This window comes from Symphodus melops, assembly GCF_947650265.1.
Source record: "Symphodus melops genome assembly, chromosome: 17".
Classification (NCBI taxonomy): domain Eukaryota; kingdom Metazoa; phylum Chordata; class Actinopteri; order Labriformes; family Labridae; genus Symphodus; species Symphodus melops.
Window position 1 is genome coordinate 5,792,043 of NC_136707.1, and position 26,388 is coordinate 5,818,430.

At 39.1% G+C, this 26,388-nt stretch overlaps 2 protein-coding genes across 4 annotated transcripts in view; one reads left to right on the plus strand and one right to left on the minus strand.

Moving 5' to 3' along the window:
• The window catches only part of LOC306838780 (uncharacterized protein), a 56,763-nt gene extending 35,615 nt beyond the window's left edge, over positions 1-21,148 (minus strand). The window contains exons 1-6 of one of the 3 annotated variants that reach the window (XM_079367145.1): positions 21,011-21,148; positions 20,823-20,910; positions 12,475-12,764; positions 11,180-11,469; positions 10,637-10,769; positions 7,611-10,013 (exon numbers count right to left, since the gene is read on the minus strand). In XM_079367145.1, the coding sequence (XP_079223271.1) occupies positions 9,997-10,013; positions 10,637-10,769; positions 11,180-11,469; positions 12,475-12,709 (675 nt within the window). In that variant the 5' untranslated portion in view covers positions 12,710-12,764; positions 20,823-20,910; positions 21,011-21,148 and the 3' untranslated portion in view covers positions 7,611-9,996. Of the gene's footprint in view, positions 1-7,610; positions 10,014-10,636; positions 10,770-11,179; positions 11,470-12,474; positions 12,765-20,822 lie in introns of those variants that run through there. The other 2 variants (XR_013781118.1, XM_079367144.1) reach the window with 2 other exon arrangements.
• Positions 21,149-22,107: 959 nt separating this feature from the next.
• Positions 22,108-26,388, plus strand: LOC306838777 (uncharacterized protein). Its single transcript, XM_079367139.1, has 2 exons — positions 22,108-22,422; positions 23,069-26,388. The coding sequence occupies exons 1-2, from the start codon at positions 22,200-22,202 to the stop codon at positions 24,127-24,129; spliced, it is 1,284 nt and encodes a 427-aa protein (XP_079223265.1). The 5' UTR covers positions 22,108-22,199; the 3' UTR covers positions 24,130-26,388.

Sequence of the window (26,388 nt, forward strand, 5' to 3'; positions counted from 1 at the left end):
AATATAAGATTGTTGGATGTTCAATTTTATCACTCTATGAAAGATTAAACTACATTTTTTTGTTCAAACTCAGTAAACCAAATCAGCCACTAGATGGGAGTCTAGTCAAAGTAAGGCAACACAGGCCACAGGGGCCCCATTATGTCTGCACTCTGCAGGGGCGGAGGCTGCAGTTTCAGGACTGCATTTCAGGTACTTCTAGGACCACTGTGTTTGAGTGACTCTCACCTATTGGACGACTGTAAAACAGCAACTCAGGCAGTGTGCAATCAGAATCAGAGGCGCGGTGGGCAAATCTGCAGAGGGTCATGAGAGTTTCTATTTTTGAGTTTATGTCAGTTGTATGGATGGATTTCAGGTCGCCCAAGCTTGTCAGGCTTAGCGAAGCACAGAGCAGAACTCTACCTGCGAGACTGGGCTAAATATTTTCAATATTGACTGATCATGTGTTGACATCTGACTGACTCATACAGGCTCATTATGAACAAAAACAAAAGTGTATGCAGGAACCTGCAGTTAAACAGAGCAAACACAACCTTCAGAACTGTGTCTGAAGGAGACAACAGGCTGGTGAACAGGTGAATCTAATGAGGGTTTAGCAGGCCATAAAACTGGAGGGAAACACACAAGACACGAATTCCAAAATAAAACAGGAAACAGTCTGGACTAACATATTTAAAAAATCACAGACAGGGATTTGGTCAAGGAACATGAGGGTAGTATAACTAAATAAACAGAGATGTAATCAAATAAACTACTAAACCAAACTGAAAGTATGAGGGATGTAGAGATTAAACGTGAAACCATGGTAAATAGATTCAAAGGAGTCAACAGGACCCATTGGTGAGCGTCAGCAGCTGTAGAGCAAGATTTTGAAATAGAGAATGCACCACTGTCTTTTAAATCGGAGGTGTGGAAGCATTTTGGCGTCCACCTCAAGAAGGAAAATGGAAGAGGTAAGAAGATAACGGGCAAGACGATAACTGTGTGCAAATATTGCAAGAAGTAGGTGAACTACACAAAAAAACCCACAACCAACATGATGCAATAAGAAGCTCCAATCACCTCCCCTTGTGAGAAAAAAACATTAAAAATCCAAACCACATTATTTAAAGGAATATTTGTCTACACTCCCATTCTGTAAACACAAAATTGTGATTGAATCATATAGTGAACCCAGTATTTTATTGACTTTAGTAAATTATTATAAGAAGAACTCATGAAAATCACTAAAACTACAACAACTCATAACAGCATGGTAAAAGAAAAACATTTTCACAGCAACATGGAGAGCAAACACAAAGTTAAATTATCTTCTGGAATAGAGTTGATTGAAGCTATATGGCTATGTTTAGGGGTTGATTAGGTTATAGAAGCTATGACAAGCTTTGACAGATATATTTGATAACTTACAGAGTTAATCATAACTTTCCTCATATAAATAATTGGAGCACCAGTAAATATACATTACTGACAATGATATCAGACTAAAGGTAACCAACATTTTTCTACTCAATGTTGTGGTTGAGGTTATTAGGCGTGGACTGGTGCCACAAGGGACATCAGCACTGGAGCAGGCAGATCAGACAGAAGAGGTGGCTCCCCTTAATTCAATTCATCGATCAGATAATTCAGTCAGGGGAGGATAATGAATCCCTCAAGGTTGAGTGTAATTCTCTCCAACTGTCTCCTCTCGTTTATGTTTCACTTTGTCTTCTGCAATCCCACCATCAGTCTATGTGTCTCTGCTTGGGTTCTGACCTACATTGTTAAAAAGAGATACACATTAACTACTCAATAAAATTGAGGCAGCAGATTGCACAAATTACTATTAATTACATCTACCCTTGTTAAAAGTTGAGTTAATATAACTCAAATCAGTTGCTAAAGAATAACCTGTTTAAATTGAGTAGATTCAACTAAAGCACACAAACACGTTAGCCAAATTTAAACAAAAATATTAAGTAGATGTCACGGTAAAGAGCTGGCAGCAGAGACGCCACAAATATGTCATGCATTTGTCTTGTTCTGGATAAAAGATGTCAACCAGTCGACAGATGATAGTGGCAATAATGATGATACCCCTCTGATTTTTTTTTGGGTCACCTTCGTTGAACCCGCCTGCCTCCCACACCCACGATGGAGGGCCGGCTGGAAGGTCGGAGGTCGCGGGGACTGTAAAGAACTTTGATGTTACTTCAACTTATCACAGTTTACAATAGATACACTATAGATAATAAAAGAACTAAATTCAGCATTTTAAAGATTTATAATATCAGTTCAACTAAGAATACAACTTCATTATTCTGTAGACTACACACAACTGCCAAAATAAGCAACAGAAACTTATAAACAATTGAAATAAAGTTAGTGTCATTTGTAAGGGCAATGTCAACATGAATGCTGCTACTGTCAAATTGAAACAGCAACAACAACAACGACAAATAAACAAACTGTAAAGTGACCCAAAGATTCCAGCTCAAAAGGTTTTGAGTAGTAAACAGACATGGCTTAGAGAGGCAACACCCTCTTTTTAAAAAATAAAAAAAATACTGTAGTGTCCTGTAATTTAAAACATCAGTATACTGTTTATGGCCTTTGTCAGTTTGCTTCAGGGTGAGCATCATAATGCATTGCTAACTACAGTTCTTAACTGTTTTCGATCAAAACAGTATTTTAGTGTTTAAAATTGGCAGTTGCTTACAATTTAACTTTCAAAATAAACCTTATTGTTTTCTTTATGCAAATACTCGTGATATCTTTCTGATATTGTGGCACAATACCATCACACTACAGCCTACATTAACATAACATGCATAATTTACCTCAACAGTGTCTCTGTCTCTCTGGATTACTTTGTTTTGTTTTGTAATGTAGCGTCATAGACTGTAAATATTACACGCAGCAAACACCACAAGTTGTCATTAACATTACAGTATAAAAAAAACTCTCCTTTGTCAACCAAATGAAATTGTTGATTTAAATTATTCACACTTTCTTTATGTCTTATGACTTATGGCAAAATAACAAGAAGTGCTCAACTAAAAACTGGCAAATTCTATTGAATCATATTCATTAAAAATTCTCTTAATTTAGAATTACATAGACATAAAGATTATATTTAATGCAACCAAAATAAGCAGATACTATCTGAAACATTTTTGTTTGAAAGTTACTTAAATAATTGCCACAAAATCAATGACGCATTTATATTGAATACATTTTATCAGATATATAAAGTTATTGTACATGACTACAGAGTCGTTTATTACAATGTACATGTTTGTGTTGCTAACAGAATAAATTAAACTGTGTTGCTTGTAAAGGAAACTGCAGTTACTGATTACAGTCTAAGCGATTACCTCTAGGGCTGAGATATGTAACCATTGTCTACGTGTCAAGAATTGCAGTTCCTCTAGCAGCCACTTGAGGCTATATCCAAAAGAGAATCAGTCCCAATATTGTTCAGTATTAAAATGTCAAATTTAACAGCAGAATTCAATGAGTTTACATCCTGGTACAAGCAGCAGTTTTGGCCACTTTAGCTAATCCCCCCTCCCCTCAAAAAAACCCCCAACAACAACAAATGTGTGTGGGTTCTGACTTTTTACTAAAAATAAAGTCTTGCTGAATAAGAAGCATGGTATCATTGTTTGAAAACTGAATACTACTCGCTGTAAAGAAGTCCAATTCCTACACATTCTCATGCCACTGACACAGCAGCAGGAGCCATTTGCAGTTCAGTGTCTTCAGGGCACTTTAACATGTGAATTGGGATCAAACCCCTGACCTTCAGGTTGAGCTTTTTATTGCTATTATCAACCACATTTTATCATATATTTGATTGTACCTCCATCAGTACTGCTATATCACCAACAAAAATCAGTAGCTCAAAAGACAAACAGTGCAGTAAGTTCAGAACAATATGAAATCTTGTGTTTTCATCAAACACAGAAAAAGCTCCAGAGTGTGGTGGAAACAAACCTTTAGCCTCCTGCGAGCCAACAAACATCACAGGAAACAGATGGAAGGCGCCCCGCTGCAGCCACCAAGGTCAAGGACGAAGTGAAAGAAAAAAAAATACAAAGAAATCCTCAAGGGGGAAGGAAGTGCATGCTGGGGGATGTATGTTACCTGGATATTACCATTTTGCACTAAAGGTTGTAAAAACATATCACTCAGTCATTTTAAAATGATTATGACAGTTTAAATGCAAAAGCATTGTTAAAAGACTTTTTTTTTATTATTTAAAAATTAGCCAAATAATATATGTGATTAATCTAGATACTATAAATGTGTTCACTTTGCTTTTATGCAAATAAATCATATTCACATGCAAATAAACATTGAGCCTAATTCACTTTAATGAGCCTTTATAACACATTTAACAATGACTCAGTAGAGAAATGTATAACTGTTCTCATGTTGCCAGGCAGCAGATTGTGACTATGCCGGTCTCTACGGACTGAAGGGACAATTTAAAGTGACATTAAACTTTGTGTGGTCATGAAGCCTGATGATTTTCCAATGTTCTGGAGTCTCTCAGTGGAAAATGAGAGCATGTCAATATTTCCCAAATAAATATATAAACGTAAAAAAATAAGAGAGTGTTTATCGTAACTTATCTCCCTCTATGTCTTCCTCTGACAAACACCCTCCTCCTCCCTTTCTCCTGCTGCTCCATCTCACCACACTCATCTGCATTCTGACACACACACACACACACACACACACACACACACACACACACACACACACACACACACACACACACACACACACACACACACACACACACACACACACACACACACACACACACCACCCCCCCCTCTTCTGTGTTCATCTTCCTGTGTCTGGCTACTACTCCACCTTTGTTTCCTCCTCCGTCTCCATTTTTCTCCTGCAACCAACCACACCCAGAGACACCTTCATCCATCTCCATCTCACATTAACACACGATGATATGACTTTTTTTATTCTGCTTCTTTTCTTTCAGTATCACTAATCAGCTTCCTCACTGTCACTTCCCTCCTTTCCTTCATCTCCTCGGCAACCCCCGTTTTCTATCTCTGATCTCCTGTTGGAGCCTCGGCGGTGAAGTCTCTTAATAATTTATCAGAATCTAAAATTCAAATGAAGCTCAGAGAGAAAGGGAGAGAGGAATCAGACCTCTCTCCGTCTCTGCTTTCGTCCCAGGATCCAAGCCTGCCTCTCACTCCCTTGCCGATGGTTGCCTTGACAACCAGTGCTGTTGTCCTAGAAATAGGTTTGAAATGAACCATTTTCAGTCATTACATCCTGAGCTGTTTATTTTCTTACATAATTTCCTTATGTCGCATTTAATAAGTAAACAACCGCCCAAGCAAAGTGAAAGCGTTGTTAAGGTCATGAAAGCAATTCTTCAAGCGGAGCAGATACTGTGATCATTACTGTGATTTTTTGTTAGCATAAGGGACACTTTCTCTGCAGAACTGCAACTACAGCTCATCGTTAACCTTTTGTGCAAACCATGCAGGGTTGCCATAGATTCATTTGCATTTTCATCTTTAATGTATTTTGTATCCATTTTGAAACTACTTAATCTACTTTTGGTCATTTTGTCTGTCATATGTCAGACTGTAAACATTTAAAACATGGTCATGTGGTTAACTACCGTACATTTGTTAAAGTCTTCATGTGCGCTGTATATGGCCCTGGTTACTTTGGTCCGTGTCGTTTTAAAGTGAAAAAACACAAAATAGTGAATTTCAGGAAGAAGTCTTTGGCCGCTCAGAATGAATTGATCATGAAACGCTAATGCAGTGTTTCGTGCTTGGCTGTAGAGTGTGCACTTTTTACTAACTGTTTTCTAGTGTCATTATTTTTGTACTTGACAGAAAGTTTTTACTCCGCTCATCAAATCGGACCTAATCGATGGCTCAAGTTTTCAAATATAAAAAACAAGACAAACAAACTAAAACAGTTGTCATGCAAGTTTTCCTTCAGATTGACACATTATACAGACTCAGAGGAGGTTGTATTGAACTGGGATTTATTCCCTTAAAACATGTTCAGATACTTAACACAGTAGTTAAGAGCAATAGTGTCTTGGATAAATGCATTGTGAACACCCATAGAGTACTCGTTGTGGATGCTTTGTAAAGCATTCAGTTTAAGGCATGCACAGGCACAAAAAGAGTCCAGTGTCAGGAGATAGCAGTCAATAATTAGAGAAAGACATAATGGAAGTCTATTCATGCTAACAGCGAACCCACCAAACCTTTGCCATTTAAAAAAAAGCGAGCAGAAAGCAGCAAATACAGAGCGTCACAAACAGTAGATTATCATACAAAAGAGATCCAGAGAATAGAAATATAAAAATACAAAGATCAGGTAATCTGGTGTCAAAGGAGCGTTTACAAAAACAATGAAAATAATGAAGTGAAAAAAGATGACATGACACAGCAGAAATACAGAAGGATTTCATAAGTGCAATCAAAAGTGAAAAACTAAACCACGAAATACAGCGTCTATGTACAGTGTGTTTGAAATTACAAGTTCTGTGTTCACCATTTTTATTAACTTCATTTAATGAAACTTCAATTAATATATTTTTGTCTGATTCTAGTTTTTTCATGACCCTTTATTGGACTGTTGTACACCTTGGATTTCTCCACCTATTTCTTTATCTATTTTGGAAATCGCTGACACCTAAAGTTCAAATGACTCGTTAAATAACAGTTTTGTTCATGTATATTGTAAATTTATAGATTACATTGCCAAGAGACAAATTCGATAGTATGTCGACTTCTATCTGAACATCATATAAATTGTTCCTTTTATTCTATAGATTATTGCTTACAAATAAGTCTATTTGTTGTTTGTTACATTTAAAAGTTATGTTAGTATTTCTTGGGAGTTTCCTAGAGTGAGGGCAGTCAAAGGGTTGTATATTACTTGGAGAAGGAAATGTAAGGTCCAGTATACTGGTATTTCAGCTAACATGAAAACTGTCTGCTGTTTTAGCTGTAAGTTCACAAGAACTGCAGTATTTTCTCATTGTGTTCTCGGCTTTTAGAGTTTTCTTAGCCAACAGTCCAACAGTGTGGTGGACTTGTGTGACTTCAGCATTAGCAAGACTCTTTTTATCTTTCATATCATATAGATTTAATTCAGTTTAAGAAAAGAGGGTTCCAATAGATGTTTGAATATCAAAAATCCCCATCAGAACTGTTGACATTTAAGCGAAAGACATTTGGATTGTAATTGGCGGCTTTTCTGCTTACATTTTTATATTGAGTCCTTTTTAAATCACTTTTACCAGTCGCTATAAAGACAAATGACTGTATTGATGTGGAATCGTGTTCACAATTAAATCCTGCACGTAAATACCGTTATTAAAATGTACACAGCTAAAATGGCCAACAACTCAAAAAGCAAAAAAAACAAACAAACAAACAAACAATAGCACAAAGGATTTAACAGTCATTTAAATAATCTGATAGAAACGATATGAGGCATTGTTGATAAAACACTATAGGCAACTCTGAGAAGTAGCGCAAGCAAATTCCATACAACACCGTGTACAGTACACAACCATAGCAAGGAAGCTAGCATTCATACTGACATCCAGCTTGACCTTTTATTTGCATAATGTGAATAGTAAACAGGCATGCTACATACAGTACAGGAGAGGGTAGCATAGAGGTGTAGAGAAAAAGAGGATATCATAACCAGGTGGATTTATTACAATTTCCCAAACTTTTTATACAAAGTGCTACTCAGTTAGCGTTCTGCTAAATGAGGCTACAGTATCATGTAAAAGCATCCCGTAATAAATACTGTAAACATGCATAGGTTATAGTAAATAAAGACTGATTTTTGTTCCATGACAACAGCTTATTTGCCCGACGCAGACTGTCTGCTAGCTTTACACTTAACAGGCTAATAGAAATGTGAGGGCTTTTCCTGTGCAGGTTGGCACACACTCAGGTGTTTGGCACAGCGTCACACTGAGGCTCTCAAAGCTGATTTGACAAGGACAAGATGAGCACTTTGACAGTGTAAATCAAGCTGTTATACAGCAGAGTAATCTGTGAAAGGTGTCACAACGCCACACTAGTTTAAGCTAGCTTGTTTAAGAGAGTTTTTATGTTTCTGGTTAAAACAGCCAACATGTTTCAGGACATTTTAAAGACGCAGGATGTCCATTTAGGAATAAAAATCCTGATCTGAAGTTTCTTAAATGACCGCATATCATACAATCCTCAATGAGATTTCACTTCACTATCAAAACAGACCCTCATATTAGATATAAGCATTTTTGTTGTTGTTGAAACCAACAATGCTGAATGTTTCTCTTGATTCCAGAAAAATTAGCCATTGAACCTAGAAAACAGTTTGGGAACAGGCAGGAACTTTAAATGCTGGACAATTCCCTATTAATCTTCAACAGTACCGTAATTGTCTTCAGAGACAAAGAGATGAGGCTTGGTGTGGGGACTAGAATCAAAAGACTAGTCAGAAAATAAAAAATATATATTCACATATATATTCACACAAATAATGCTGATCCATCTCATGTCAGATCACATCGAGGTGCACAAGAACAGTTGGAGCAGGTCCAGATCTGCGGTAGAAATTTAACCTTAATGCCCCAAATGAATAGAGGGCCTGGAGACCACAGGGCGCAGCATCAAACTGCAGATCACTTTACGTCACTTAAGTAGAAAACACTGCACAAACTGTGGTCAGACAGCTGCACTTAAGAGGGCCAATGACCAGAGCGTACAGATATGAAGAGAGACAATGTACACATTTACTTATTTTAGGATATGATGGGAAATAAAGAACACAACTGGGGGCACTGGGGTCTTTAACTGAACTTTGGAACAAATTGCAATATTTCTCATTCAGCAGCATTACCAAAACAATGTCCCATAAGCCAAGCACAGATACTTAGGGGACGACCAACTTGACAGGCAGGGTTACTTAACAGTATGTCTCATAACTCGCTTTTCCATTATTGCAAAAGTGTGTTAAAATCCCAAACGTTTTCATGGAGAATATTTGATTGCTCTTGGAAAATGAATGTCAAATTAAAGAATTGAGTTGTTGGACATGTGTTGATGAAAAGAACAGTATGAAATAGAATTTCCTTTTGCATTGTTCGAAGATGAAGGTCTGTTGTTGATAGTGAAAACTATGTTTTTGTGTTTATGTTTTGCTAAGCGTCGGGGTTCTTCTCAACCTGTCGGGGCTCAAGTCCGCTATAACAACGCTCTCACTATACATTATCCCTTACACAGTGAAACCCAGCGTTATTTACAATTGAAAATAGCTGTATAGGAAGGACAAATGCATGTGTGCACCACAAACACCTACAGGAGCAGATGAATGAAGAAACAGTCCACAACTTTCTTAAAAAACAGGTCACTCTGTTTGTTCCCAGCCTTTTCAGTCCAAAGACTCTCACAGTATCTTCTTCAGTCCATATCAAACAAGCACATTAGCACAATTTTCCAGCTTCAGTTCAGCACATTTTCTCTTTTTTTTGGCATCAAAAAGTGAAAACCACATCCTTCAGTTTGCTTATTGCTGGACCTGTGGCACTGAGATTCATTTAGAGGTTGGAAAAAAATGCCATTTCCATAGATATACCAATTTCCATGACAACAGACCTTTGTTCTTCATCAAAGAGAAAAGTGATCTGATGAGACAAGCTGCGACTAAAGAATAATAAGCATTTACGGTATGATCCAGCTTTTTTTTCTCTATGTTTCCAAGTCGGGCTAATGTTCAGGAGAGGGTTGGTCGTTGGGTTGTGTCGGAGGTAGAGCGTCAGGCAGACCATGCTCTTCGTGCAGCAAGAAACAACAGCAAAGTATAGGAACAGATTTGTTCATCTGTTGCAGGCGCTTGAGAAGGATAGTGCTTCAGAAAATCAGAGGGAGCAGTGTCTTGTCGGTCAGATGTTGTTGTCAAGTCAGACTTGCAATACAACCCCATTTTTAATCAGGATTTTAATATCACTGTAGACAGAGAAAATACAGAATGACACAGGAATGAGAAGTAAACGAGAATCCTTGACAACAGAAATTGTCTAAACATGTTTGTACGTTTCCAGGAAAATGATAAGCGCTCCTTCTTTATGTCAGCTGCATTTTCAACTGTGGTGTTAAGTAGGATTGTCCTGATTTGTAAACGAACCCAAATTGTGTTCCAGTTACTCTTAGCCACTGTGGTACCTTTTGGAATCTGTTTTTCTTTAGGTTTGTTTTAGAGTATCCTTCATTACCTGTTTCAAGATACCCTGAGCTGCTCTTTCGTGGAGCCTTTTAACCTGTATTTGTGTGCAGTTAATTTTTTAGAAGTGTCTTTTCAAGATTCCCTTTGCTGTTTACTATTTGACCTAACCTTCTCCAGGTGGGATGCAGATAAGATATGATCAAACTATAGTGTGTTACTTTTATCTGTATAAGGACCAACAGTGAATGAGAACAACGTGATAAAAGAACGTCATTTACCTAAAAGTGAGCCAGGATTTTAATTGTGTATGTAAAGAAAACTTCTGTTCTTTCCTGAGAAATTTCTGGTCTTTGAATCTCTTGCAGGTACAAAAACTAAAACGGCTGTTTTATGGAATTCTACTTACATCCCCAGTTGAAGGCAATGGCGGTAGTGATGATGACGATCCCTCCCAAGATGGAGACAACAGACAGAACCATGGCGTTACGGCCCAGACGTCGCGCTCCATCGATGTTGCCCTGCTGTAAACTGTTTCGGGACTAAAAACAGTGAAAGAATGATTTATTTGGATCAACACGAATGTCCTTCAGTCTTTGAAAAAATAAATCAAATAATAAAATGAATAAAACGGCTTTGCAGAATATATAACCTGTAAATTAGCGAACAAATTTGATATGATGATATGATCCAATGATGCTTCAAGATACAAGATTAGAAGTTTGTTTTTCTTCTAACAGAAGCATCATAATAAGAATAAGTCAGCTTATTTTTACTTTGACAGTCTGGTTCTTTGAAAACATTATTACTTGCATGGAGTATAAAAATAAGCTAATCTATTGGGAACCACTTCCGTTTGAAACATTTTTAACTTCCTATTGGTGTCATTAGATTATAATTTGTGGGTTTTTCCCTCTAATTTCTTATCAATAGACAGAGTCAAAAGTCATACCATAACTGAAAAGGTGAGGGCTACGATGTTGATGGGCCACAAGGGGCAGAAGCAGGACAGGATGGCCAGTATCAGGTAGTCCCTTGGCTTGGACCCATCCACAGTGGCCTCTGTGATTGCACTGGGCTGGCGGGTGAGTGAGGGCCTTGGTGAGCCTCCCACCACCGAGCCGGACCGGCTGCCCAAACCAGACCGACCATTGGCATGGCCCCCAGGCTTGGCGTGCAGTTTGGGCGACACAGAGGACACTGTGGGTGAGGAGTTAACCCTCACAGGACCAACGCCATTACCTGGATAAAAAGAAGTGAGCAGAGAAGACATAAGTAGGAACCATGAAGCTGAAAGCTGAGACCCTCAGTGAGGACATCAGACACAGAGGAGAGATGAATAACATATATTTAGGATGTATCTTGAGGTTTGTTGAAAATGTGGATAAGACAAAAAAACAACCAAACAGCACTATTTTGCGCAGCCAAATTTGATTGTCTTGTTGTCTCTGGGGACATGAGATCAAGAAGTCAAGATCTCATGATAACATCTAAACATTCCTTATTATCTCAGGAAAACAGAGAGAATAAAATGAATGGATGCACGTCCGCTTCCATACAAACTTCATCATTGAGGTCGAGCAGCCAGTTCCTTTGATTTCACTGTGAATCAACAGTCTGATTTATTCTGTACGACAGAATATTCACCTTAAGAAGAGCTGAACAATATGACGAGCATCAATGAATGAACACAGATAACAAATAATGATCAGAATTACATAATGACAACAATTACTTCAGGGGGATAGGCCACTTAAAAGAGTATCATTACCTCACAGGTGAACAAAACTTGACATCAAGTAATAGTCCGACAGTTACAGTAAAAGTATAAGAGATCTAAACTCTTTAAGACGTAGAGGTACGCATTAGGGAGCCTAAGTCAGAGTTAGACTATTATTTGATAGAGAGGGAATCCGTTGTAATCATCACTGTTTACTGTTGCTAAATGTAGGTGAGTAAACACATTTGCTACAGAAAGACAATGAACTTGAAGTTTCATTCAGAGATAATGGAAGCACCAATGTTAAACACAAGTAATGACTTTTTTAAAGTAATAATTTATAATAATAATAATTTAATGAATGTATTCAACAATACCGGCTCATGTTCCATTCAGTCAAACGATCAATCATTAGTTAAAATAAATAACACGGAGTGCAGTGGAAGAAGAAGAGTGGAATGAAATATGGGGAGAAAACAGAGTTTTGGATGGTTGTCATGGATATTGATGCACATGTATATATTTACTGGTCTCTATGCTGTCATCCATCACTGTAAGAAGGTCCATGTCTTTGCCCTGTCCTGGTTGATTTCCATCAGGACCGTCTGTGGTTGGTGGAGGTGCTTGTTGCTCAGCACTGATTGGTTGAGACGTCACAGTGGCATGATGGGCTTCTCCATCCTGCTGTGTTTGGTGTGGCTGCTGGGACTCTTCCATGTTTCTGGATGACTGGGTGGCAGCAGTGGTGGGACTTGTGGCCATCAGACGGTGAAGATAGAGCGAAGGCGGGGAAGAGAAGCTGAAGGCAGGGTGCACGCTGAAATGGATTAAAGACACAGTGTTAAAGTTCACTACTATTGATCCTGTTTAGCTTTTTAAATCATAAAACGCCAATCAGGATACATATCCTTGTCAGTTCATCTGACCATCATCAAGTACCTGACCAGGTTTCTTTCTAAACAACCTTCATCATGTCCTGACTAAGGTTGGTTAGACCGAAGCATTATGTGATTAAATAAATATGTCAGCACAAAGCGAGACTGTTTGCGTGAGATCTTCCCATTGTGTTCTGACAAACAAACAAACAAATGCTAAGTCGACTATTGGTTTTGTTTGGCACAGATACTATTAGGTGAGGTTAAGACACATGATTGTGGTTGTGTTTAAAGGTCTCAGAACTCCTTGAAAAATGCCTGTAAAGTTTATTGTAAAAAAAAATCCACTCTGATCCTGTAACTTTAAATGCAAGTTAGCTGTGTGTGGCCACGCCCCTCTGGAAGGGGTGTGGTGGTTCTGACTTTCATGCACCATACTTAATTGTTTACATTGAGAAGGCAGACTCATAGGACAGAACAAACACTTACCTGTGGGAGTGTCACCTTCCTTGAGGAGGGGTTACTTCCCTTTGTGATGTCACAATGGGAAGTTTATGGACTTTTCCCATAATTGTGGAAAATTGTGGTTTATACAGACACATTTAAGTGTTTTAAAACCTGATGTTTGATTTACTTTTCAACTATATTAGACAGAAGCTAAGCCCTGTTAATTCTATGAACTTTACATGATATTTTTTGGAAGGCTCAGGAGGGGTTTTTGCAGAAAGGGAGATTGGTGCATTCTCGTGTCAGTTCTATGTGGCTAAGATCATTTCTACAGACATCCTGCTGCAAAGTGGGAATAAGATAAGTTGGTCCTATACAGATTCTGTTTTCCTTTTCTTATTAACTGCAGTGTTATTGAAATCTCAAGTCAGGAGATTTGAGAGAATATTAAGACTGCTGCCTAGTAATGCAGGAGCATTATTAGACTTTACAGATGTCTCTTTTAAGTCCCTGACGCTGAACCAAAAATAAACCACATACGAAAACAAGGACACAGAGTTAAAGGACTCGTTTAAACAGAAGGTAGGACTCATCAGCAAATAAAGCCACATTGAAATACTTTAGAATACATTCTGTCAAATCCAGAACTAAGGACGTACAGATCCAACTGAATTTTACGGCTGAATAATTATCTTTTGTTTTCTCTCTCTGATCCATGACGATGAAGAGACCTAGTATGCACTCTGGAACGTTTCAATTCATGTAAGCTCGTGCAGGCTGGGCATATAAACGTCTGTTTAAAACAATAATGAAATCAAAAAACATTCTGGAGGGATGGAAACCCTAAAAATATAATTGTACGATGAATGTCATTTGTATAAGAGGATAAGAGTAAGAGTGATGACTAGAAGCTTCAGAATAGCTCCTTAATGGATCTCGTGGTGAGAGTTTTATAAAAAATGCACAATTGATGCTGTTTGACTTGAAAGTTTGTTTGAAGTACGGCTCATCTGACGTCTTATGATGTCTGAGGACAAAATACTTCTGTCTTTGTTTTATTTTAGATCAACCCCCTTAGCAAAGAAGAAACCTCCACATATCCTGACCATGACCAGAGTTACACCAATTCAAGTGCATCATGTTCTTTAGTAGCAGAGGATTTGAGCACTGCAGGGGAAGTTAAAGGCCAAAATCGTGAAGAAGAAGAAGAAGAAGAAGTAGAAGAAGAAGAAGAAGGTTTTTGTAACCTGGAGCACAATATAAATATAACAGATCTCAGATGTGTGTGGGTTGATTAGATAGCCTCTTGCTGCCAGCTGCTGAGCTTTCGGGCTCCTGGCCTTGTGTGTAGGTGGACATGAGCTCAGGCTGTGTTTGTTTGAAAGCAACCAAGTCGCTGATGGAGTTTATTTAGACTCATACGTCACTGAATGCCTCTTAAAATCTGAACTTTTGGGACATAAGCATGAATCAGCATCAGCGAAACTGAGGAGGGATATTAATCTGTCAGTCTTTACTCTTTACGCTGACATTGATTATTCTTTCACAATTGTTTAATAAAGATGGATGACTTTGACTTGAAGTAAATTAAAAGTAAAGCTCATGAACTTTCAATCCTTCTACTTTGATATATCCCAGAGACAAACATTGTTCTTTTCACAGCAGAATATTTCTGTTTTCTTCTCTTTATAGAATTCAATATTGGAAGAAAATACTTGAAAAGAAAAATGTTGGATATAGATCAAACTTTCCAACAAACACTCTGCAGCTGTTTTCATTTTCAAAAAAGATAGTTTTTACTGATTTAACGTTTAATTTTATGATTTTCGTTTTTCACTATTTTTGGTTTCAGTGACTTAAAAATGTGCAACATTTTTGCTACATCATTCAGACTGAACAACATGTTTCCTTAAAAGAGTTTTTGACTATGCCTTTTCTTGACTGGTGGAAAACTGGACAGATTAAGACGTATTGAAGATGTTTGAATTCAAATTTAAAAAATGTTTAAATCTTAATAATTTCTAAGGATAAAAAGTAAGTGATTATATCACACACATCATTTTTGTCATGTAATATTCTAATGCAGCCTTTTTGGTTTATCCATGCAGATGGACCGCTGTAAAGAATTTAGCCTCCTGCAGTTTTTCTCCTATCACACTCCTCCATCTTGAATCCGTTCCACCTAAATGAATGTTCCTGCGATCTGTGTTTGATAAAAAAAACTTCCTGTCTGTGCAGTGGGGATGTTAGGTCCCTGTGGCAGAGGCTCATTGATCTGAGCGGCAGCCTGCAGTACGAGTAGCTTCTTAGTCAGTCTTGAGTCAAATGGGACACGCACCGCTCGTTGTTGTAATGCAATTTATGATTTAACAGGTCAAAATATGTAACTCTTCTTCCTGGAGATCAATCAGTGAGGAAATACGTTTTGTTTCTGATGAGCATAAGCAAGTAAAACTGAAATCTGCAATTAACATTTTCGTATAGTTTCCTGTGACTCCAGCCATCAGCCTGGGGAAGGATGCTGACGGATCCAGGTGGGGAATGGGGATGTGAATTATTCTGTAACCACATATGATAAACACCACCTGTGCAGCCTTTCCCCAGGGCTATGCCCAAATGTCTTCTGTACCCCCCCACCACCACCACCGTTTTTCCCCCACTGGTTCGCATGCAGTAGATTTGGCTGTGAGTTGGACTAAAGAGCAGATTTGGGGGAAGGGCTGGACTGCAGCACCCTTTCACTGAGCACTGTAATGACCTGCCAGGACTCAATTGATGACTTGTACTGTTTCCCCCAGAGGAGTGAACAATGCAGTGCAACCCCGCTCTCTAAAAGCTGACAATTGCAGTCTTTTCTTACAGAGTTACACTCGGTGTTAGTGTGGCAGCAGCGGCCTGAGGGACTCAGAGCTGCAGTGTAATATAAAACATGTTACAAGATACAAGTGCTCTTCAAAGGACCTCTGCAGATACCGGTGAAAGTGCCTGGTGTTTCAGAGCACTGACTTCCTGTTAAACATTAGCTGAGGCATCTATCATTTCAAAACAATGAGTGAAAAAAATCACTTTCTAATTGCACAATTTGCTGTTAATAATTACAATAGTTTTTTTCACAAGACTAAAGCTTAATGTCAATTTTTTTAAGTCAAGTGCTTTAAGCTGCAGGTATTATTTCCTCATTATTTAGTTTCTCCGTTCTGAGCTAATGAGAGGAGGACTTAGTAGAGATACATGGATCTAAAAGGACGCAACTTTTACACACGGTTCTGGAAGATCATTCATTAGTACGGTTTAAATTGCCAATAAAGAAGTTCAAATGAGCTCAGCTCTAAACCTACTACCAACGTTTAGTTTTTTACTGCGCTTATGATACTTTGAATGTCTACTACATTTGCCATTTCATAGCTTTGCTATACAATTTTTAATCCAGTATGTCGCACCAATCAAAAGTCTCTGAAAGCAAAACAAAACTCCCTCAGGGCTCCACATCCCATCCTCCCCCGCCTCTCTCTCAGAGTTCTCTCAGAATGTTTCAGACCAAAGTCATCTCTTCAGTTCGGGCAGTTTTTTGGTTCTCCTTATCGTACTTTTGGGACAACACTCTGTCATTATTACAGACAACATCCCTGAGTGGGCAGAGTTATCTAACTTCCTCTGCGTAGTGGAAGAGCTAACAGTTAACAGTCATGTGAAAAAATACAAACATGTACGTAACTTTTTTTTGTGCGTCTGACTGACACAAACAAGCTAAAGAATGCGAGACAGAGCAGAACACAATGAGAACAGATGGAGCTGAACTTTTCTCTCTTTTATTTTTAGAAAGGCAACACTCCCTGATATTTGTAGTTTGAACAGATTTCATGCCTGCTATATTTTACCTTTAAGTTTCTGTAAGATACCTTTGGTTTATGATGATTTTGGAGCGTCCTGAAAACAAAGTGGTACCTGATTTTTTTGCTCTTTTTGTCATGTACATGTCAGTCAAGTTATTTTTCACCACTCCAATGGTGACTAATGCTCAATTTCTCATCTTTCCATGAAATGTAAAAAATAGGCTGTTTCAGCAGCGAGCAGTGAATCCCTTCATCTGACAGTGCAGTTTCAGGCGTTAAAAATAACTACATGGAAAAACAGTCTCGTCAATTATTGTTTTATTTGCTTAAGTAGGCCACATTGAGTTGTCAGTATTAATTTCAGTCTGTTTTATGATTAGCTAAAAACTCCTCACTGGAGCTTTAAATAAGGTTTTGACTGCAGGACTTCAACAGGAACTGGAGACTTTTACAGTTTCGTACACTTTACCTGATGTTATCTGATTACTTTTGACACATCTGTAGTTTTTTCACAGCAAAATCTTGGACAATTCATATTTCCCCCTGATTTTTCTGATTCACATTCAGAGCTTAAGACAAGGTGAAGGGTCTATAATGAAAAGTGTGAATATTATTAAAAGGGTAGGGGTCTAAACAGACAGCTCCCACAGCAATTAACCTGCTGTTGCTTTCTTTCCTTTCCTCACTTAGAAGCAGCGTCGACTGCATCTGGCTGCCTCGGACACTTATTGTATGAGGCAGGAAGGGAAATCAGCTGGAACCATTAAAGCCATCAGGCTGTGTTGTTCTTAGCTCTGCTGGAGCAGCGTAATGACTCTGTGCTTTGATAATGTTTATTTCATGCCGGGGTTGGAGGATCATTTAGCTGCTGATTCAACTCTGCCATTACATACTGGGGGTTAGTCAGTTTAATCTGAAGTTTAGATGAGATTTCACTGATGGAGGAAACAACCACATTTTCAAATCTGTGGCTGACTGCAGACTACGTAAAGTCTTCGTCCTCGGGAGTAACGAGTAAAACTGATGCAGAAGTGCCTTAAAAGAAAACAAGCCAACTTTTCACTTGGCTTATTATCCTCAGTCCAGAATGTTCATGGCCACAGTTTCTTCTGAAGTACAACATGTTGCCCATTCAGTGAATTATGTTGTAATTTAGAGATGAATGGATCCTAAAGCAGATAATGTTTCAGAGTGTGGTTACCTCCGATTGACAGTTATTACCACGGCAACCTGAAAAATTACTTATTCAGCAGTTGGTTGAATTAAAAGGTGCACTGAGGAGTCCACTTTTCATTTTTCCTTCAAGTAAATTCAGTTTAAGCCTGTTTTTTTTCTTTTTGCCAATTAATATAACAGTAACTGGGAATTATTAATGTTTCTTACCAACCTAACTAGCACTATACAGTTACCCTGCCATCCTCTAGAAATGAATATTGTCACTAAATATTGTCACTATATTTCTTATTGTTATATACAGCGAGTTTGCAAAGCCTGGAAATAAAGCTGCATATTGCAGAGGTTGATATTCAGCCTCCTCAGATCTGTTCTAGCACAAAAATCAATTTCTATTTCTTGTTGGCGGAGCTGCACAAAACTCAAAATGCAGAAAGAATTCATTCTTGTTGAGTTTCACTCCGATACACACTTACTGGATGCCTCATTAAGTTCACATGCCAAATCAATCTTTAAATTCTACATTTAAAGACGTTTTCATGTTTCAATTATGGACCCTGGAAGGGGTTAAAGTTCTAGTTCATGTTTATAATTGAGGTGGTGCTTGGTGGTAGTGTTGTAAAGATGGCTTCATATTGAAAGTTAAAAACCTGGCCCTGAAGTGTATGTTAATGAGCTTGAACAAAACTGATTGGCACCTAAGATAATGCGGTTTATGTCACCACCTCTGTGTTTACAACCTCAGCGGAAAGTAGATTTAATGAACATTTCTCTGACTGAGTGCACAAAGTAACATTATTTTGTATTTGTGAGGAAGAATTTTTGGCTGAGTGAATTGTCTGCTGAGTGTGTATTTATATTCAGTTGTCGTCACACAGCAGCAGATTTCTGCATCCAGAGGCTCTGATGCTGCGCTTGCTGCTGCAGCGTGTGTTCCAGTATCGATTACTTTAAACAAAGCAGAAGCTCTGCTCAACTTTAACATTTTTTTGGAGTAGAAAGTGAACTTTACTTTCTCGCTGGCGGTGGGCTGGATAGTTCACATTTGTTTCAGTTCACTTCAGTAAATTAGTCATTCTAAATTCCCCCTTTTTAAAAAATAAATAAATAAATTTAGGTTTGATTGTATATTATAATTAACTGACATTTTCTATCACAATAACTGCAGAGAACTGTCACTGTTGCGACAAACACAATCAAGTTTGTTCGTCACTTCACTCCCCCCTCACTTCTGCACTGCACTGTAACCCCACAGGGTAAAGGGGCTATGGGTTAGGGTGTTTCATATCTTCTGATTGCGGGTATGCCATTGAGAAATGTTTTTTTTAATGGCTTACCAACAACATGGACTCTGATCCTAATGTTGTTCTGAAAACTGGGTAAAAATGTGCCCATCAATCCACAGATTCATGATTCACACTTAAATTAAGAATGACTAAAGCACTTTCCCCCCCATATGAAGTTCCTAACATTGCACATGGAGATTATCCAAGATCCAATCTGCATTTTTTATTTTATTTTTTTAAAGTTAATGTGATGCAAGGAAACATGCAAAGTTGGCATGACCATAAAGAATCATAAATCTTCCTGTGATTTTTGGCTGCTGTTCAACAGATCATCATCTTTAGCAGCAGCAGCAGCAGCATCTTCCTGACATCAGTCCAAGATCTGAAGGCTTGAAACTTAAAACTGAGATTTGAATGACCTTGTAAAACCTCAAGTTGGCTGGAGGAAAAGAGAGACACGCCTGACACTGATCATTGTTAAACTCATGTCTGTTATTTCTTCCCACAGCCCCGACCTTCAACCTGCTGACACACTCTGAGCACACAGGCAGCCATGTTCCTGTAGCTTCCCACACTTTAATCCAAGATAACAGCTCCGTCTAACAACCATCTGCCACTTATATCTTCTACATACTCAAAGGCTAAGTCAAACCTTTTTTTCCTCTTGGGGACCAAATAAACATCCATATGTGTTTTCACAATTCAAACTGCAAAATTGGGTCTTCAAACTGAAAGTATGGAGGATTTGGTTGTAAACATATTTTTTAAAAAAAGGTGGTCAAGTCTTTTTCTAAAATCTTCATAAATCTTGAATATATTTTCATTGTCATTGATTAATCTTTCATTACTGCCTTTTTTTGACCACAATGTCCCCACAGAGAGAGTACATGGCATGAGCAGAAACAACTGAAAATCTGACTAACCGGCTTCTCATAGCGCTGCTGTTTAAAAGCCAAACATTCAAATATGACCAAATCAAATCCTGTAAGAGTTGAAATAAATATAAGAATGATAAACTATATTATGAGGAGCTGGGGAGATTAAAAGCTGTGAAGCCATGAAAGCATCATGAATGCAACCATATTTTAATACATAATTAACAGGTTTCACTGGCTTTACAAATGCACCAAATGCAGACAAAAGGAAAGGTAAAGAGTGATGCAGGGCGAGTTGAAGGGAGCTAACACACCCACAGAGTGAGTAAAGCAGGAGAAGCACATGTTAAACACACTTATCATGTGGAAAAAAGAACATTTTTTACCTGGTCCTAATCTACAGGCAGCTGCAGACTGATGTTCATGGTGTCTCTGCAGGAGGTACAATCCAGTGGTGCAGATGCAGCAACAGAACTATGAAATAAAAAATAGACAAAGGATTCTGGATTAAAAACCTGGCCGATCTTTTTTAAAAAATATTTTAAAAGCTGTTGAGCCTGTTTGGTATTATTACTGAAGAAGGTTTTCAGGTTTTAGATGAAGCAGAGTGGTGGGATGTCGCTGCAGCAGATCTCTGTCTGTTCCACTGCAAGAGGTAAAAGGAAAGGGAGGGGTGCTTTAATGTGTGTGTGTGTGTGTGTGTGTGTGTGTGTGTGTGCAGGAGGCAGCACTTTCACTATAGTGTCTTCTTCCCTCTCCATCCTCTGCCAGTATAAAGCTTGAGGATATTAAAGGTGGTTCTTTTTTTACCCTTTCAAAATAAAAGTTTAGTGTGTGTAGATTTAAAAAAAAAAACGTAAGCTGAACTCTATGTGGATTGTCCCCTTGCTTTCGTAACTCATATCATGAATATCAATATTTAGGTTAATAACAAACTAAAGGTTCCTTAAAGAAGCTTTAAGATCAATTTGCAGAATAATTAGAGATTTAATAGATACAATATATACAATGACGTAAAACTACCGTAATACCCTCGGAGTTGTTGAGTAGACGACCTGAGGAAGACGCTCTTCTCTCTTATTTTGAAGGAAAATGGTCCCTCTTCCTGTATGGTCTTGGATGACAGTGGATGTTTTGCTGCACGTTTTTCTGTCCCTGTCCTGCTGTGTTTCTGCTGATGGAGCACAATCCCATCAATGCACCAGACACTCTCCACAACTCCACCTTCTGCAGTGACAGTAATAAAGATAATCATTGCGTTTATCATTCTATGTTGCAGGCGTCAGTCATGAATTTCATCATCTATTTGTCAATGTTTAGTAATATCTGTCAATTACAGAAACTCATGCATGGTGAAATACCTTACCTTAAACGACCCTCGAAATTAATCCTGACACTGAAAATAAACATCCTTATTCTCAACACACCAGAAAGAGGAACAGCAGGAAAAAGGTTCAAAAATCTGTATTATTTCTACAGACTGTTGGTGACATAGATACAATTTAAAATGCAATACATAGGCCTCGGATTTTTATTGATTTTTAATTTCTGTTGCATTCTTTCCTTAAGCTATGTTTTAATGTTTTTATGTTTGTAAAGCACTGAAAATTGCCTTGCCATTTGTTTGTCACTATACGTCACCTGTAAATCAGTATATATTTCTTGAAAGACACTTTATTCTGAAGGAACACGGAGAACCAATCCGAATCCTGGGAACCATTTCCTGTTTGGTTTGTTGTTGTATTGTACTGTTTCCTGTGTGGATGCTGCTGCTGCTGCAGTCTGTTTTCAAAATGACCAAACTCCAGCTCCTGAACGCCTACCTGACGGAGCGGCTGGCGGTGGTGGTGAAGGAGATCATCGACGTGGTGGAGGACACGGTGACCGAGTACCGGGAGGAGACCGCGAGAACCAAGCAGGAGAACGAGAGCCTGCGGAGGCAGCTGCGGGACATCCTGCTGCTGGAGGCCGAGACTGAGTGGCTGAGTACGGGCCAGCTAGTCAGCTAGCTTCGAGATGAAGCTTCAACACTAACCCCACAAATAGTTCAAACTAATTTAGCGTCAGATATCGAAATAAAGCAAAAACAATGCATTTCCGATATTTAATTCGGCACCTGTTAAATATTCTAAATCAGCTTAATTGCAACAGAAAAAGGGACTATAATTAGCATGTTATTATAACTTCCTCTTCTCCCACATGCTGGCATCAGCTGATGCTTAAGGGTAAAGGTAGAAGCAGTTGCTTCTTTGTGTAATATTATTCAGAACTAACCTTAAATGTGAGTTATTGTTCTAGCAGAGTTCATGAATAGTTATAAGCCTGTGGGTAAAATCATTAATGCATTTTTTTTGGTTAATTACATTTGCAGAAAATTGCACAGAGCCTGCCAGGTGGTTTTCTACAAAATGTTAGTTAATGGGTTAATGTATTTAGTTACAGGGTGGAAAACGTTATCATGACTATTCAAATTTATTTGAGCGGTTTTAACTCTTAGTGTGTTGAAAACATGTTGATAAAAGCGTTTCAGTTGTTGAACCTTTTTGAAGATCTGTGACTGTTTCTTTCCACCTTTGAATTTTGGCTGCAGGATACTTGTTGATAACCGTTGTGTTGCTGTGTGGTGTTCCAGGATCGACCAAAACCAGTCTCGGGTTCTCAGCCTCAGACCAGCAGCAGTTACCTGATCTGCAGCTTAGATCCCACTCAGAGGAGCCAGACTCCACCCTGAACCAGCCGAAACAACCCCCATCCGACACAGCAGAGTCCATTCACGAGCAAGTCGTTTCTGTGCATCTCCCGTCCCTGCAGAGTGAGAATTTCCCAGGGTCGGTAATCCTGCCACGACAGAAGAAGCCTACTGAAGTGAGGGAGTCGGTCTTGAAGCACGAGCCTTACAATGAGTCATTGCAGGAAGCATCACCTCCTTCTCCTCACTGCTCCCTTAATCCTTCTGCCCCGTCCATCCCTAAAATTCAAGTTGCCGTGCCTGTGCTAATAGAGGAGTCACGGGCCACAGCGGCTGTTCTGATCAAAGCTGAACCTGAGGAATACAAAGTGAGTGAACCTGAAGGTGAAGCTGAAGCTGAATCGTCGACAGTGGCTGGTCAAGGTCAAGTCGCACAGGAACAGTTGAACATCAGAACAGATTCAGACAGGACAGTCTTGGTGCTTTCAGACCGACACAGAGCTCATCGAAAAGAGAAACCTTCTCATGAGAAGGTGACACTTACTAACGAGGGAGCAGCTGCTGCTTTTCCTGAGCTCGTCCATCGCTGCCCTAGATGCGGCGATGCGTTCGACCGGGCCGGCAGCCTCCGACTCCACCTGGAACAGAAGAGAAAGACCTACGCCTGCGAGTGGTGCTGCAAGTCCTTCGCACAGTCTGCAGACCTGCGGCGTCACCTGCGCACGCACACAGGCGAGAGGCCGCACCGATGCAACTTCTGCTCCAAAAGCTTCAGTCAGAGAGGAAACCTGCGACGGCACCTGCGCATCCACACGGGCGAGCGGCCCTACAGCTGCCCGTACTGCTTCCGCACCTTCAGTGACGGAGACACCATGAAGAAACACAAACGCACACATTTAGGAGAGAAACCAGAGCGCAGCGTTCAGTGCTCCAAGACACTTGTAAGAACCGGCAGCTTGCAGACACACTCAAAGAAGGACATGTGTTTCATGGCAAACGCCTGATTGGTCCATTTAAGGAAGGTCCATCTCTTCAGGAGGGTGGGTGCAATCACAAGCCACAGAGTGTAAAGACATAAAAAAAAAGAAAAGAAAAAAAAGACACAAGTATACACTATTTTTAGGTCCACATACTACAATCTTACTCTTAGAACTACGCTCTCTGCAGGACCGAATACTTAATGTCACACTTTTTAAATAACTCCCAAGAGTTTGTTTTTTTTCTTCACATTTTGCCCAAGACGAGCAAAATAACACAGATTCTGATACCAGTTACCTCCGATAGGCCAATATTGGCTAAAAATGATCAATGGTTGGCTCTATTACAGAACTGGCTAAACTTTTAAGACAGGGTACTTGATCTAAAGAAGGGTGGAGGAGTCGGTGGCCGGTGAACACTGTGGCAACTTCTGAATCCACTTTCTCCATTTCAAGATGCAATCGTTGTGTGTGTGTGTATGTGTGTGTGTGTGTGTGTGTGTGTGTGTGTGTGTGTGTGGGGGGGGTTAGACGTGGTGATAATAGACAAGAAAGGAAACGATACATTTACGGCCCACTGGCTTGTGATGCAGCACGATGGTTTACGACGATGGAAAGGGGAGACATGAATTGTTGATTGTGTAAAGTCAAGTAGCAACGATCTGATCTACATTCCCACTGACAGTTTCACTTTGTTCCTTGAGATGATCATCCTTTTACGACCTTCAGTGTTTTCATCCATTCAACGGTGACAGTTTACAGGCAGCTCCATTGATTATAGATGCCTTCATATTTATTCATCTATTTATACATTTGTACATCTTCAGTTGTACTTACAAGCAGGTATGTGGTTGCTGGGATGACCACCTGCAGAGGATCCATCAGAACGTCTGGGACTTTTTCTTGGAAGACACTATTGCACCCAACAGGGTCACTGTAAAGCAGGGAGGCGACGTTTTAAGAAATTGATGTGATGAATTCCACTTTGCACTTACCTTGCCATTAGGGGAAAAGATTGAAAAAATGGCACCGAGTTTATTGAAGTTTTTTTTTTTTTTTCCACTGACTGTTAGGAAACCCAGAGCTGTTCAGATGAGCTACATGTGCAAATGAAAGCAGCTTGGTTTTTAAACCTGAAGTCTGTGAGAAGTCAGGGTGAGCTGGGTGGGAGCTTCTTCATTTTCTGATCGTCAGTAGATTTTAGTCCACTCTATAACTGAAGCGGAGAAAACATCTAATTAGGCGTATAATTAATCGAAAGGCCAAAACTGTCATCATAGCATCTGACTCTGTTGCCTTGTGCTCCTTCATGAAAATGTTCTAAACAGCACAAGGTGATCGTTGCAGTGTTGTTGTTTTCTGTCATGTGCCTCCTGAAACCCCCCCACCTCTCATGTCTGACATGGAAAATCTCCCGTTGCGAGGGGCATGTGTGAAAGGGCAACTCTTGTAAATGTCAGGGTCAGGCCGTCCTGACACTTTCAATTAGATTTGATGAGTCTTTGGTCTTTTTTTCTCTCTTGTATCCTGTCGTCGGTATTAAATAGTCCCTGCTTTCGCTTAGATTTTTTTTCTCTCGTGCTCTAATGTTTTGCCTTCTTTTAGATATGTTTGACATTTACAGGCCTTTTTTTTCAGTCAGGCTGCTTCTGTGCACTCAAGTGCCCAAGTCGAGGAAATGTAAGCACCAGCAGGGACTATTTGAGTGCACGAACATCAGTTTGTGGAATCAATAAAAAATGAGACAGTCTTGAACACAGAAAGGAAAGTAGACCTTACACATTGGGATGTTTTAGCATAGTTTTCTGCTCTGTTGTCTTCCTGGCCGGTTTCCATTGAACTTTCACATCAAGAGACTGAACACGTTGAACTAACAGACTTATTGTTATTTGATGAACTGGTGAGGAGACTTATATTTCTTCTGAGCAGACTGGATGCTGCAATACTACACATAGAATAATATATTATTTATTTATTCTTTGATCAGTGTTAGAATGTTCTTATCTTGTCTGATGTCACTCCTGGAAATATACAGTATGTGCTTTTGGAGACAGCTGATTGTGAAACATGGAGAGAGAGACAGCTTCACACTGCAGGAGGAAATGACAGCGCTGATATTTTTTACAGAAAAATAAGACGAAACATTTTGCCAGCAGTGAAGCCCGTCGGAGTTACACAGTGAATGTGTTGATCTCTGAGGACCTTCAATTCTGTGTGATTATGTTTTGTATTGATGTGGAAAGTGTTGTTTTTTTGTAGACAAAAATAAATACTTAGTCAAAATGA

Coding starts and splice junctions, on each gene's coding strand:
- LOC306838777 (XM_079367139.1), top strand. CDS start 22,200: ATGCTGCTGCTGCTGCAGTCTGTTTTCAAAATGACCAAACTCCAGCTC. Junction 22,423..23,068: donor GGCCGAGACTGAGTGGCTGA/GTACGGGCCAGC, acceptor GTGGTGTTCCAG/GATCGACCAAAACCAGTCTC.